Raw genomic sequence first — 13,802 nt, 5'->3', positions numbered from 1 at the left:
ACTATTGATAAATGGTTAGGCTTTTATTAATTTGATTTAAATATTATTTTTTTTTAAGAAACACATAGCAGGATCACCATATCACCATCACCATTATGAACAGTCGATAATTCCCGATAGCTATAAATTGTTATCGAATCCCAGCTCGCTTTGCAACACTTGCGTTCCACCTGGAATTTATTTACGTGCTGAAATTCGAAGTTTTTTTTGTGATAAAACAGCACTCCATGAATGAAAGTGTGTTCCGGATACAGCCAAACAGACAGTGAGCAATGCGCCATACCCTGTCATCAAATAGCAGCCGCCCAGAGTGAGGATCCGCTTGCCAATCCGTCAGAGAAATCCCCGCCAAGATGATGCCATACCTTCGCCGCCTTTTCAGCCAGGAGCTCTCTCCGGCTGCTCAGGGCGATTTTCTGGGCTGCTTGCAGCAGGCGCCCAGTGTCCTGGCCACCGGATTCCCTGGAGCACCCGCACTGGAGAGCCTAAGTTGGTTACACAACCTAGCGCCGTGCTTCCCGCTGCGAGGCGATCAAATTCAGGTCATCCACGAGCCAAAGCACTTCTACGAAACGCTGGTGCAACGAATCGGTCAGGCCAAACGCCGTATAGTGCTGGCCAGTTTGTACCTGGGCACTGGGCAACTGGAGAACGCAATGGTTCAGACGTTGCGTCACAGCCTGGAGCAACAGTCTGCCCTGAGGCTCAACGTGCTGTTGGACTTTACACGCGGCACGCGGGGAACCCTCAACTCCAAGACCATGTTGCTACCCCTGGTCCGCGACTTTGCGAGCCAGGTGCAGCTATCCCTGTACCATACGCCTGATCTGCGCGGGATGACAAAGCGACTAGCACCGCCACGGTGGAATGAGCTTCTCGGACTACAGCACATGAAGGTCTACCTGTTCGACGATGCCGTGATCATATCAGGCGCCAATCTGTCCAATGACTACTTCACCAACCGGCAGGATCGATACATACTCATTGAGGACAAACCGTTGGCGGATTTCTATGCGCAGTTCATCGAACGCGTTCAAGAGTTTAGTTTGGCAGTGGCGCCAGATGCCAGCGAGGGACTGCACCGCAACTGGCGAATACTGCCGTACGAGGGCACCAAGGAGCAGTTTATCCAGCTTGCCCGTAAACGTATTTCCGATTTAGTGCAGGAGACGTTTCAGCGGCAGGCGCGAACTAAAGAGCAGAATCCGCAGGCAGACACATGGATTTTTCCGCTGCTTGAGATGGGCCAGATCGGCATTCATCACGACAGCGTGGTGACCAAGCGGCTGCTCTCCAACTGCTTGTCTGGATCACGGCTGAAACTGGCCACCGGGTACTTCAACCTGACGCAGGAGTACATGGACACGCTCACGCACAAGTGCCTGGCCCAATGCAGCATACTGATGGCTCATCCAAATGTGAGTGGCTATCAGTAATTAGTTGACCAATAGTAACCCGATTTAATTCATTTTCCAGGCAAACGGCTTTCAGGGTGCCAAAGGACCAGCGGGCGGAATTCCGGCTGCCTACACACTGATAGCCAAGAGTTTCTACGAGAGCCTGGTCCGCCGGAAGCAAAACCACCGCGTTAACTTCTTCGAGTACGAAAAGCCCGGCTGGACGTACCATGCTAAAGGACTGTGGTACTACCTGCCAGAGGCAATACTGCCAAACCTCACGCTGATCGGCTCTTCGAACTTTGGCGAGCGATCGGTGAACCGCGATCTGGAGACACAGGTGTGCCTTGTGACGGCTAATAAGGATCTAAGCCAGCGGCTGCAGGCGGAAGCTGACCGGCTGTACGATCTGTCACAGACGGCGGAGCGGGAAATCGTCCAACGACCCGTTCCGCGATGGGTCCAGGCCGTCGTTCGCATATTCAGGAATTTCTTCTAGGCTCTTCGATATAGTAGTTTAATTTTTTTCGTTCTTTGTTAAGCCCCATATCCCAGGTAGTTAATTTAGTTTTATAATTCGTGTTTAATCTTTGCCCTGGGCAAGTGTTTCTATTGCTGGTAATTGTTGATTTTGTACACACGCTAAAGTTTGTTAAATAATAAAGAGAATCGAGGGCATGCAGAAGGAAAAATACCACGCTGTGTTCTAATCACCAGGGGGATCATCATTTTAGAATCAAGTGCATATGTTATAAATATTTGTACTATCTATATGTACTTTCATTTAGTTTTAATAATTTTTGGTGCTGATAATAATCATGCGTTCAAAATTAAATATCCCGCCCATCTGTGAATAGTGATGGACGCCTAACGATGGTTTACCGCTTTGGAGAGGCAGAAATAATCGGATAGACCAATGTTTTTAGCTATTTTCAAGAATGTATTTCGAACTTTGTTGAAAAAAGTTGCAATTTGTTTAATTATTATTTTCAGATGTCCTCAATGTGTTTACCAATTTTGTTAAAAGAAATTTAAGAGCAAAGTCTAAGCAAAAATTTAACTCTTCGAAATACTCTGCTAAGTTTAAGCTTTTAACCAATTGTTGAACGAAAAGTCCCAGTTTGATTATCGCTTCTTTGCCACCTCTAAAGCTCTCTCTTTTTTCACTCTTCAAAAACGCCGGGCGACTTGAGTGGCTCGAAGACTTTAGTTAGCTGCTTTTTTTGGCCCGGTAAGACGTACGACAAAGTGCTTACCTGCGTGCCAAGTTCGGGAGCGCGTTAAACGTTATGTGTTTGCTCGCCGTGAAAGTTAAATTAAAATAAATCTGATTATCGCCAAAGGCAAAACAAAAAGAAAAATAAAAACGCGGCGCGTGCTTACTAAAGTGCAAGTGTGTGTTGGTGCTGGATTGCGATAGTGTTTGTGCACTGGCGGCTGGCTGAGCATGTGTGCGTGTGAGCAGCAAATTCCAAGAATATAACAAAAGCAGAAAAAACAGAGTTTTGCAAAAATGTCAAACAGGCGAAGAGTGCGAACAATTGATTATCTGGCGCTGCAGCAGAGTTTGCGTTTGCAAAAGACACCGGCAGCAACAACAAATGCAGAGGAGCAGGTGGCAAGGGAGGAGGAGAATGGCAATGGGCATCATAGTACCGTTACAGCTGAAACGCCACCCACACCACCCATCCCGCCCATTCCGCCCATACGATTACGACGCGAGCAGAGCGTCGAGGAGGATGTTGCAAGGTGAGCAGAGCACACCAGCGGTTTTCGAATTGCTGGGCTTTTCCCAACACAAACAGAAACAAGAAAGTCTGCATTGGCACGTAACTAACAAGCGCTCTCTTTCCCATTTCCTCTCCCCCTCTTTTAACATATCTCTGTCGCGGCTCTGCTCTCAAAGCCATATTTGCGGGGTTTCCCTCTCATTCGCTCTCGCATTTCTTCTCTCTCGCTGTGCATTTCACCAGTTTTAATTGTTTAAACGTAAACAACGTGTTTTTTGACCACGTTATCTTGTTGTTGGCCTGGGTGGCTCAACGAACCCCAGAATTTAGCGAACTGCAAGACAGGCACAAAAAATGAACAGCAACAAATTGCGAATTCTGCCTGAAATTAAACACTTTGTGTGCAGCGCAATTAAAATTCTGCACAGGTGCACTGCAAAAATTGGATCACATTTGTGTAACGCATACTCGTCGAACACGTAATATATTTAGAAATTTTTGTGGAAATTTTAGTAGATTGAGATTGAAACCAAATCTTGAAGTCTAAACGCTCCTTTATGTAACAGTAACGATTGTTTTCAGTGATCAACAAGTTTTCTCACTTACAAGAGAGCACCCTTCATAAATATTTTAAACTGATTTTAATGTGTTCAAATAAAAAAGCAATAATTGCTAGGTATTACATTACAAAAACTAAGTTTCTTTATAATGCATGTTATATTCGCTCTGCGTCGTTTTTCGTAGTATTTCGGCATTTATCATAGTCATATTTTTGTGTGGGGCCGCCTCAAGTCTTCCAAGATATTTGCTGATAACGCTGACGGTGGACTGATAACACATACACACGCTCACCTTGAGAGAATTACGGATACGTTTTCCGCTGTTTTTTTTTTTTGTGTCTTATGCGCAGGGGCTTATTCATAATACACTTCATTTTTTTGATTTGATTTTTATGGGATAGGTGAGTGTTCATCGTTTTGCGGGAAAACATGATTGTCGTATGTTAGCAGGAAATTTGCGACAAACATCCATTTTCTTTTGGCACCTGTTTCTATGGCAACTAAGTGAAATTAGCCGAGATTTATGTGTCTGCTGCTCGCTCTTTTTTTCGTTGGTCTCTATATTTTAATACCTGTTAATTGATAAGTTGATTGGTTCGCTGGAAAAATGGCAACGTATAGATATAATATTACATATGTTTTTTTTTTTATTAAAGCATCGTATATGCTAAGATACAAGCAGTGATTCTTTAGGAAAGGTTACGAAAAAGTTTTTGACTTTAAAGGTTTAAACAGCATTTATAGGGTAATCGGTAGTTCGGACATCTGTAAGCATTGTTCTCATTTGATGCCGCCAATCTTGTTCTTCTTCAGCTGGTATACCTGTTTTAGGGGGGAGGGAAGAAGAAGAAGAGACGGAGGGGAGACTATTGGAAGTTAAAACGCGTTTAATACGTGCGTTTGCCCACTCTGCTTTGTAACCTCTTTCGTTATTCTGTTTTCAAATCGAATTCGCTTTCTTCTCATATCTCCGTCCATAATGTTTTGTGGTTGTCACCTGGCTAACTGAATGGAATTCCGATGATTGAAGGTCTCTGGCCTAACTGTTGTTGGCTTTGGTGAAGAGAGCGGGAGCTCGCGCTCTTGCAACATTCGTATTTGTACTTGAACTTGCAGGTTATCTTTCTCTCTCTCTCTCTTTTGCTCCACGTTCTAGACCTCAGTTCAGTTGGTTATAATTTTGGGGCTTTCGTATGTTTGATAAGCATAATTGTACACACATATCAGAAAACATTTCCGCATATTACACACGCACGCGCCCACACACACACGTGCCACTGCCGTTTGCACTAATTTTAGAAGTTTCTAATGTGTTTTTAAATGCCATGTTTACAGAAGAAAACAGCATAAACATGAGATTCACAGATTGTGTATGATTTGTTATTTCCATTTATTTAAAAATTGAAAACCTCTCAAAATCCATTTGATTACTATTTTACATTTTTAACTTTTTACTTTACTTTAAGAAGCATTGAAAGATAAAACTAAAAACTATGGTTGCATATTAACATTTGTTTACATTTAATAATCTTGATTGGGTGTCTGATTGTCTGTTTCTTATTACAACTCACTTTGTTTTGGACGAACTCGTCCTATCAGTCGATCTGATAAATTGATCGCTTAGTCATCGAATTTCCAATGCTTCATACATAAATGGGGACCACGGTGCGAATGTGCAACTTTTATGTGTATCTATAAATATGAAGTATACGCACCGCTGGTCACGTGACCAAAGATTTTCATATAGAGCCAATGAAGTTGATTGACTTGATTTGAATCGATTTTCATATTCTGACCGTTTGTAGAAAAATACCTACACTCAAAAGCTTAAGTAAACACATTGCTTATTAGCCAACAAGCGGGTACATAATAAAATGCCATAAATTAATAATAAATATTCTCGCGGCTAAGACAATTGCGAACCACAAACAAACGCAATGCGCTCCAGAAACGATCGAATACCCCTTTGCGTTCCACAACAAACCGTATCACGGTGGTGTGTCTCTCTTTCTTGTGCTCTTAGTTTCCATACCTCTGTTGCTCATCTTATTGCGTCTCCTCTCTCTGAGATACCATACACAAATGGCTATAGTTTATAGTGGCAGGTATTGTATTTATTGTAAACCGTAGGCTTCACAATTTATATTTAATATGTTATGCATACTTTTACACTTTCTGTGCCACACTCCAGTAGTTTCTGACTGAAATGACCACTGGTAAATGTTAAACATAACTATTTAATAGCTAAACCGGCATCCCCGATTTGAAGTGGCCACCCACTAGTTGCTCTCCGCTGAGGGCCGTAAACAATCGGATGCGTCGGTCGGGCGGTCGTCGCTCGCTCTTTTCAGTTCGCCGCGATTGGCAGTGAATAGCAGTCGGTTTGGGGGCGACACCGCTTCGTCGGCACCGCGGCACACACTCGCTTGCGCTACATACAAAACCGTATACTGTACGCATTGGCGAATAGATGGGGAATATTCTTGTTAAAAGTGCTAATAAATTGACTGACTGGCTGCCGCGACAAGTGCTGCGCGTTATGAAATTCGAAAGGGTTCGGTGCGAGGCGTGCGAACTACTGCCGCCTGTTTGCAATTCGTCGTGATAAACCAGAAAACCAGCCAGAAAACTACACACTACTACGGTGGGAGATAGTGCATAACCCATAACCCACCCCACCAGTAAAGATTCCATCGATCCGAGAAGGGAATCGGCAGTCGCATACCGCGGATCGGTCATCCAGCCCCCAGGCCAGTCCAGTCATCGTTCGCTGGCTCGCGTCTAAAGTTCTCTCCAGCTCTACCAGCTTTTAATTGTGAGCTGTCGCTTTTTATTTGCTCTCAGATCGTTCCGCCGCTGTTTGTTTTTTGTCCCCAGAGTGGGTTGTAGTGGTGTATGGTGCGGTGCAATTAGATGTGCATAAATCTGGCTCGGGCACCCACCGGAGACTCTGAAAGTAACACTAGCCCTCGATTGCGGCGATTAAGCAAAGTTTAAAACAGCGGCATTATCAACCAGCCAGTTGAGAGTAAAAAAGAGGATTGCACTCTCCAAGGTTCTCTCTCGTCTCGCTGCGACTCGCTGATTAGTGCCGGTTTTGGAGCTATTGGACTGCGCAAACAGTGATTGCCCAGGAGGAGGTCTGCAAAATGCGTCGGAAGAAGTGAGTGATCCAAGCCAATGGGCTGATGAAAAGTGTGACGCGATTTGCACACCACAATCAAACGAGTAATTGCCAGCCAATTTTGGGCTTTTTTGGTCGGGAATAAATCAAACCTCTGCTCAAATTAGGGCATAATCGCAGGCGTGACATGCGGCTGTCTGCAACACCGGCAGCAGTCAGATAAGATAGGGATGTCCTCCTCCCCAGAGTTTGCCGCTTTCACTCCCTTGGATACACCGACAAATTTGTATGTGATGCACACGGAGAACAGCGTGAAATTTGGTTGAAAGTTCAAATAAAAAATTTTAATGTTAGTTCGGGATAACTGTTATTTATCAACTGATAATTGATTTCGCTAAAAACTCGATTCAAACACTCATTGATATAGTCCTAAAAAAAAAGATATATTATATTGCGACAATATGAAAATTAATATACATTAACTTAGCAATTTAATCACTTTATCGCAGATGTAAAATATATTGAGTGAAAAATTCCTTGTTCAATAAATTACACACCGTAATACTAAAGCTTTTTTCTGAGTGCAGTAGGTATATTTATCTGGGTTATCGGCGATTAAGCGGCACTTGTCCGCCGTTGCAATTAGCGAAACAATTAGGACAAGCCCCTAGATTAATGCAAATATACTATACTATATTTAACGTCATCATCTACTCTTTTTTTTTTTGATCTTTTAGAGTTGAGTACCGTGTGAAGCAGACGCCTTCGCGTCCAGTGCAGATGACTCGAAATCGGATTGGTGCTTTGGAGGAGGACATGCCTCCCGAAGATGAGCTGGCGGCGCACTATGAGGCCTTCGGCACTACTCCGCCACGTACCAGGCTCAAAATCAAGAACCGCGACTGGGAACGCAAACAGAAGGTGGTCAATGTGACAGCGTGAGTATCAGTACAGTCAATCAGTAAATGCGGTGTGCTCCATATGGATAAGGCATCAGGATGGCCGCGATAAGGGTTTGCGTCCGTGCTAGGTACGTGATCGGGAATAGTGACGAACGCAAACTCACCAAATGACCATATGCTACCATATGCCGCATCTGATAGTGCCATCTCTATGGCTGATGTCATTTTCGTAATCACTGTTATTAGAAAATGGAAATAATTTTAAATAACCTTGAAGTATTTAATATCCATTTACAAATAAATATGTTTCAAGAATTGCCCATTTTACACAGTTTAAAATTTGATTTTAATATAAATTACAAAAATCTCAGATAATTATTTGGAAATTAATATCCAGAAATATATAGAATTTCAGGGTGTAACCTCAAGAATATGCAAATAACAGTAGTCTTTTTATTATAATAAAAAAATGCAGATCTCCTGTGTTGTTAATGGTATCCGCTTTTTTTTATATTAGCGACCACTTTCTAAACGCTTTTTCTCAGTTCCGCAGACTTACCGGCCAGTGTGGGTGGCACCCCCAAAAAGACCAGGACGGCCAGATCCCGCGTCCTGCGGCGCAACACTATGGACTGCGCCCTGCTCAACGAGATGTTTGTCAACGATGAGAGCAAGCGGACGGACAAGCGGCTGCAGTCACTCCTTCGCGACTCGGAACGTGAGATGAAGAACTCGTTGGCCACAACGGCGGTGGCTGCTCCACGAGGTAACAGCTTCCACGAGACAGCTCATCCGCTGGAGTCTCTGGACCAGATCATGCCGCTCAATTCGGAGGCAATGGCGCCGATTCCACTGCGAATTGCTTCCAAGGTGGTGGAGAGCTGCAATCGCTATCGCTGCGTGTCCTCACGTCCCATTGGGTATCGCTCCTCGGCGCCGCCGTTGGCTTTCGCTGCCCAACTTCCCGCTGGAATGCTAAGGAGTGATGGAAGAGCAACACCTGGGTTGGGGAAAAGAAAGGACTTCCACGAAACGTTTGCCAATCTAATTAAGCTCGGTAGCGTAGATCGACAGGACGCCAAACTATCACAGGAGGAGCACACCTGGCAGACTGAGCTGAAGGATCTCATCTGGCTAGAGCTACAGGCCTGGCAAGCAGACCGAACTGTGGAGCAGCAGGACAAGTACCTTTTCGAAGCGCGTCAGGGAGTCTCCGATCTGCTCACCCACATTATAAACTACAAGTTCCAGCCGCGTTATCGCCGCGAGCCGAGTCTGATAAGCTTGGATAGTGGCACTCATTCCGATAGCAATTCTAATGCCAGCTGTATGTGAAACCATTCTTCAAAAGTAAACCCCTTATTATTTATTATTTAAATCTATTCTCCAGCTCCACTGCCCAGCAAGATGTGCCAAGGATGCATGTCGCTGTACTGCAAGGATTGCATGGATCATCAGGAGTTGGCGCTGCGAGAAGTGGAGGGTATGCTGACGCGCCTGGAAGCTGCAGAGGCACTCTACCCTTCCTCACAGGCCATGGGCGCCCTGCATCCCATTTACAAATCACAGAGCTTTGTAGGGCGCATCAAGTCCATGTGCTTATGGTATAACATTACCAAGCAGAACAAGTTGAAGCTCAGTATTTTAGGAAAAATTCTGGCAAGACTGCAGGATGAGAAGTTCTCTTGGCCCGTGTGCACTTCCTCCTACATCGCCACCGACAGCGGTAGTTCATCAGCATCGGGTGTAGAGAACGATGATTCGGCTGTTAACTCAATGGATTCATCAAAGCCGCCCAGTATGGCCGGATCAGCCTCGCGAAAGGGTGTGACACCGTGCCACAAAGTGCAATTCATGTTAAACGACGCCACCCACGTGCCAGGCGAGACATCAAGTAGCAATGAGTAAGTATATACGAAGTAGTACAAAATTGAAGAAAAGAAATAATATACATTTTCCTTCAGATCCACCTCCACGGAGGTAAGCCAGTGGTCCAGCGAGTGCTCTCACAGCCATATGCGTAAGGGATCCATGCACGACATCAACATTTTCAGTGTCGAGCCATTGGGTACGTGCAGCAGCAATGGGACAGGAGAGCAATCCACTGGGCTGTATCGCAAGTTCATTGAAAATGTGCTCAAAAGTCGAGGACTGGCCAAGTCGCTGGCTTTTCTACACAAGCTGCACAACGTGGCATTGTACAAGGCGCACATAGCTCTGGAAAAACCCGGAGCTGAAGACTTCGATTACGAGTCGGATGCAGAGTCCATTGAAGAGGACGTACCAAGGCTAGATCCTGAAATCAGCCGCGAACAGGTTGTGGAGCTGCGCACCTACGGCTACTGGAGCGAGGAGGCACAATCCATAAACCTGCCGTCGTACATTCCCACCTTTGTATTTCTGAGCGGAATTCCGTTGCAGTTCATGCATGAGTTCTTGCGCATGCGTCTCGAAACCAGACCCGTTCGACCCAATCCACTGAGCCTGGAACAGTTGATGAAGGAGCTTAGGGAGGGCTTGACCCTAGCCTTGACCCATCGGGAGCGATACCAGCGGCACATAACCACGGCGCTGGTGGAGAATGAGGCGGAACTGGGCAGTTATATTAGCATTTTAAACCACTACGATGCTACGGTGCGAAAGACTTTCGAGCTGTATTTGGAGTACATCGATCAACTAGTGCTGGTTGCCGTTCCGGAAGGCAACCAGAAGTCCGTCCTTGAGAAGGAATGGATGTTTACCAAGCTTATCAGTCCCATGATAAAGGGCATGCACACGTTAGCATCTCAAAAATTCTGTGGCATAATCAGCAAACTTTTGCGGAGCATTTCCGAACGCCTGGTGAAGCGCACCGTTGAGCTAGATCAACAGATCGATGGCACCGCCGATACCGACGACAACGAGGAGGTTAAATGGCAGCTGCTAACCATTTGCAGAGAGACACAATCGCTGCTCACAGTCGAACGGGAGCGCTCCATTAAGGTGCTCTTCTTTGCCAAAACCTTTTGTCGCGACGTCGAGACGACGGATTTTCATCGCGAGCATTATGAACATGACGTGGCCAACCAGCAGCATGACTTCATCTGTTCGGACGTAAAGGCGGCGTTCAAGCTCTTGCAGCAGGACGTTCTGCAAGTGCGCAACAAGTTGACGGCAATAATTGAAGGAGTGCAAAAACGGTGCTGTTTGAGCAACATGCGAGATTTGGATGAGCAAGACAAACAGGCTGTGCTGTCGCGCACTCGAGAGATTTTGCATCAGGGATACAAATTTGGATTTGAATATCACAAGGACGTCATTCGGTTGTTCGAGCAGAAGATTATGGACCAAAAGGACAGCGGTGCTCACACAGTAGATCTTGCCTTAGGAATTATCGCTTACGCTAAGATGTGGATGCATTTTGTAATGGAGCGTTGCGAACGTGGACGAGGAATGCGTCCCCGTTGGGCCTCCCAGGGTCTGGAGTTTCTGATTCTTGCCTGTGATCCACAAATCACCCAGCACTTGGACGATGACGAGTTTGAGGCGCTAAAGCAGCAAATGGATCGCTGTATTTCGCACGTGATTGGCATCACCTCGGAACCCGAAAAGGTCGCCAAGAAAAAGGCTTCGCCGCGCACTCGCAAGACTTCATCGCCGGCCACCTCGCGTTCCCGGACACCAACACGGACTCCAATGTCCGCTGGCATGGTCCTTAATCCGAATACGCCGCCACTACAGTCGCCACCGTACAACAAGTTACTTCATCCGCAGTTCAGTTTAAAGGAGGATGTGTCAGGAACTTCGTACAGTCCCGTTGACAGTTCAGACTATGTTGACACTCCGTGCCAAAGGAGTGCCAACGGCGAGCTGCGTCTGCTGGTGCCCCAGACGCCGCCGACTCCAGCATCTCCCGGAAAGAGCAGCCTCGAAAGTACACCGCTGGCCTTGCGGCAGGAACGTGTTAGAGATGCCGTCAACCGTTTGGATATGGATCTAGAGGACGGGCTACGCGAACGAAGGTTGATTGGGCAGGTCAAGTCTCTTAATTCCAGCGACAAGGTGCATATAAGGGCGCGTAGCGTTCATTTCCGCTGGCATCGTGGCATTAAGATCGGCCAGGGACGATTCGGCAAGGTATACACGGCGGTGAACAATAACACGGGAGAGCTGATGGCCATGAAAGAGATCGCAATCCAGCCGGGAGAGACGCGAGCACTCAAGAATGTGGCCGAAGAGCTAAAGATCTTGGAAGGAATAAAGCACAAAAACCTGGTGCGTTACTATGGCATCGAGGTGCACCGCGAAGAGCTGCTTATTTTCATGGAGCTGTGCTCTGAGGGCACCCTCGAGTCACTGGTGGAGCTGACTGGTAATCTGCCGGAGGCGCTTACGCGACGTTTCACCGCCCAGCTGTTGTCGGGCGTGTCTGAGCTGCACAAGCATGGCATTGTGCATCGCGACATCAAGACTGCTAACATATTCCTCGTGGACGGCAGCAACAGCCTAAAACTGGGCGATTTCGGATCAGCAGTGAAGATCCAAGCGCACACCACTGTGCCCGGTGAGCTGCAGGGCTATGTAGGCACGCAGGCCTATATGGCGCCGGAGGTTTTCACAAAGACCAACAGCGATGGCCATGGCAGGGCGGCCGATATCTGGTCGGTGGGCTGTGTGGTTGTCGAGATGGCCTCGGGCAAGGTGAGTGCTTCGCATTGTAGATAAGCAATTCGATGTATGGGGCGGGGTATACAGTCCATTTCACAATGTTGGATTATTAGTGCTTTTCTTTGGGTGAAATTTTGAAATGTTTAACATTTAATATATATTTATGGTTTCTTTACAGCGTCCTTGGGCCCAGTTTGATTCCAACTTCCAGATCATGTTCAAAGTGGGCATGGGCGAGAAGCCGCAGGCACCGGAGAGCCTATCCCAGGAGGGTCACGACTTCATCGATCATTGTCTGCAGCACGATCCCAAGAGGCGTTTAACGGCAGTGGAACTGTTGGAGCACAATTTCTGCAAGGTGCGTATGCCTGTGGTTAGCTCGCTGCCAAATGTTGCTAATTGATTTTCGTTTCCATGTGCAGTACGGTCGAGACGAGTGCAGCAGTGAGCAGTTGCAGATGCAGGTGCGAGGCTCTTTCCGGCGAAATGTGGCGACCAGCAGCAGCTAGGTGCAACGTGGTGTCTACTTAACTAGCTTGCGGTTTTTTTTAGGCGCACCCCTACATATGATGCATATGTACATCGGTGTGGATTTTGTTTAGTGTCTAATTTATGTGAATGTCGATTATTTGAATGCCCTCGTCTGGTTTTATGTTGGACAATATATAACCCGTATAAAATAATCAAATGCCTTTCCGTACCGTAACCCCCACAATTCATTCGATGCAAGTGAAAATTACACGTATTTTAATATATTTGCGATTCAGTTTTTAATTCATCAATCGATGATGACTATCCGTAAATGGGATAGATGGTCGACGTTTCTGGCGTGGCATTTGTGGTCTCAGCCTGCGGCGGACCAGAGAATCCCGTGCTAGTCGTACCATCGACGGGAGCACCAGTTGGCGGAGTTGGCTCCGGGGTGGCAAGACTGGAGAAAGCCGACACCCACGAGGTGCACAGCATGAAGGCCAGACAGAGGCTAAACAGCAGGTTGAAGACTGCAACGAATTGAGCCGGTTACTCGAATGGTCCACGGATTGCGTTGGCGGTTACTCCTTGTACGGTACTTACATTTCATGTTGACGGCGTTTTAGAGACTGTTGAAGTGCCCAGAACGGCCAGGGCCTTTTATGGAGAACCACTTGGCCATGGGTATCCATTGGTATTTTATTTAATTAATTTATTAAAACACTATTTATCTGGCATTGGCTTATCATTATTTATTTATTTATTTGTTATCGTATTTACCACTTGGATATTAAGAAGTGCGCAGCTCGGATTTTCATGACTGTTTCAAGCGGAAGACGACTTATCTATTCTTAGAAGTCACTGAAAAATACGTGGCCAATTTGACCGTGCGCCTTATCCAAATCCATATACGTATGGAGTATTTTCATTCACCAGCAGATCAATTGTAGGTCAGGAATGATGGTGGTCTT

At 46.2% G+C, this 13,802-nt stretch overlaps 3 protein-coding genes across 4 annotated transcripts; 2 read left to right on the top strand and 1 right to left on the bottom strand.

The window, feature by feature from the left end:
• The first annotated feature begins 105 nt into the window (after positions 1–105).
• PGS1 (Phosphatidylglycerophosphate synthase 1) lies at positions 106–2,084 on the top strand. Its single transcript, NM_142494.3, has 2 exons — positions 106–1,418; positions 1,477–2,084. Exons 1-2 carry the CDS (start codon positions 354–356, stop codon positions 1,894–1,896), a joined length of 1,485 nt encoding a protein of 494 aa, NP_650751.3. The 5' UTR covers positions 106–353; the 3' UTR covers positions 1,897–2,084.
• A 468-nt stretch (positions 2,085–2,552) lies between these two features.
• Positions 2,553–13,041, top strand: Mekk1. 2 transcript variants are annotated; one of them, NM_169833.2, is made up of 7 exons: positions 2,553–3,146; positions 7,549–7,749; positions 8,259–9,040; positions 9,104–9,617; positions 9,678–12,393; positions 12,539–12,718; positions 12,783–13,041. In NM_169833.2, the coding sequence occupies exons 1-7, from the start codon at positions 2,911–2,913 to the stop codon at positions 12,867–12,869; spliced, it is 4,716 nt and encodes a 1,571-aa protein (NP_732373.1). In that variant the 5' UTR covers positions 2,553–2,910; the 3' UTR covers positions 12,870–13,041. The 2 variants fall into 2 exon arrangements, with proteins under 2 accessions (NP_732373.1, NP_650750.4); NM_142493.3 differs by lacking the exon at positions 2,553–3,146 and adding an exon at positions 6,051–6,850.
• Positions 13,042–13,112: 71 nt separating this feature from the next.
• Positions 13,113–13,466, bottom strand: CG14302 (uncharacterized protein). Its single transcript, NM_142492.4, has 2 exons — positions 13,435–13,466; positions 13,113–13,361 (listed from the first exon to the last, which is right to left on the bottom strand). Exons 1-2 carry the CDS (start codon positions 13,439–13,441, stop codon positions 13,153–13,155), a joined length of 216 nt encoding a protein of 71 aa, NP_650749.2. The 5' UTR covers positions 13,442–13,466; the 3' UTR covers positions 13,113–13,152.
• Between the last annotated feature and the right edge of the window lie 336 nt (positions 13,467–13,802).

This window comes from Drosophila melanogaster, chromosome 3R, assembly GCF_000001215.4.
Source record: "Drosophila melanogaster chromosome 3R".
Taxonomy (NCBI): domain Eukaryota; kingdom Metazoa; phylum Arthropoda; class Insecta; order Diptera; family Drosophilidae; genus Drosophila; species Drosophila melanogaster.
The sequence above is the reverse complement of the archived record's forward strand: the minus strand, read 5'-3'. Positions and strand labels throughout refer to the sequence as shown.

Coding starts and splice junctions, on each gene's coding strand:
- PGS1 (NM_142494.3), top strand. CDS start 354: ATGATGCCATACCTTCGCCGCCTTTTCAGCCAGGAGCTCTCTCCGGCT. Junction 1,419..1,476: donor TACTGATGGCTCATCCAAAT/GTGAGTGGCTAT, acceptor TTCATTTTCCAG/GCAAACGGCTTTCAGGGTGC.
- Mekk1 (NM_169833.2), top strand. CDS start 2,911: ATGTCAAACAGGCGAAGAGTGCGAACAATTGATTATCTGGCGCTGCAG. Junction 7,750..8,258: donor AAGGTGGTCAATGTGACAGC/GTGAGTATCAGT, acceptor GCTTTTTCTCAG/TTCCGCAGACTTACCGGCCA. Junction 9,041..9,103: donor TAGCAATTCTAATGCCAGCT/GTATGTGAAACC, acceptor TCTATTCTCCAG/CTCCACTGCCCAGCAAGATG.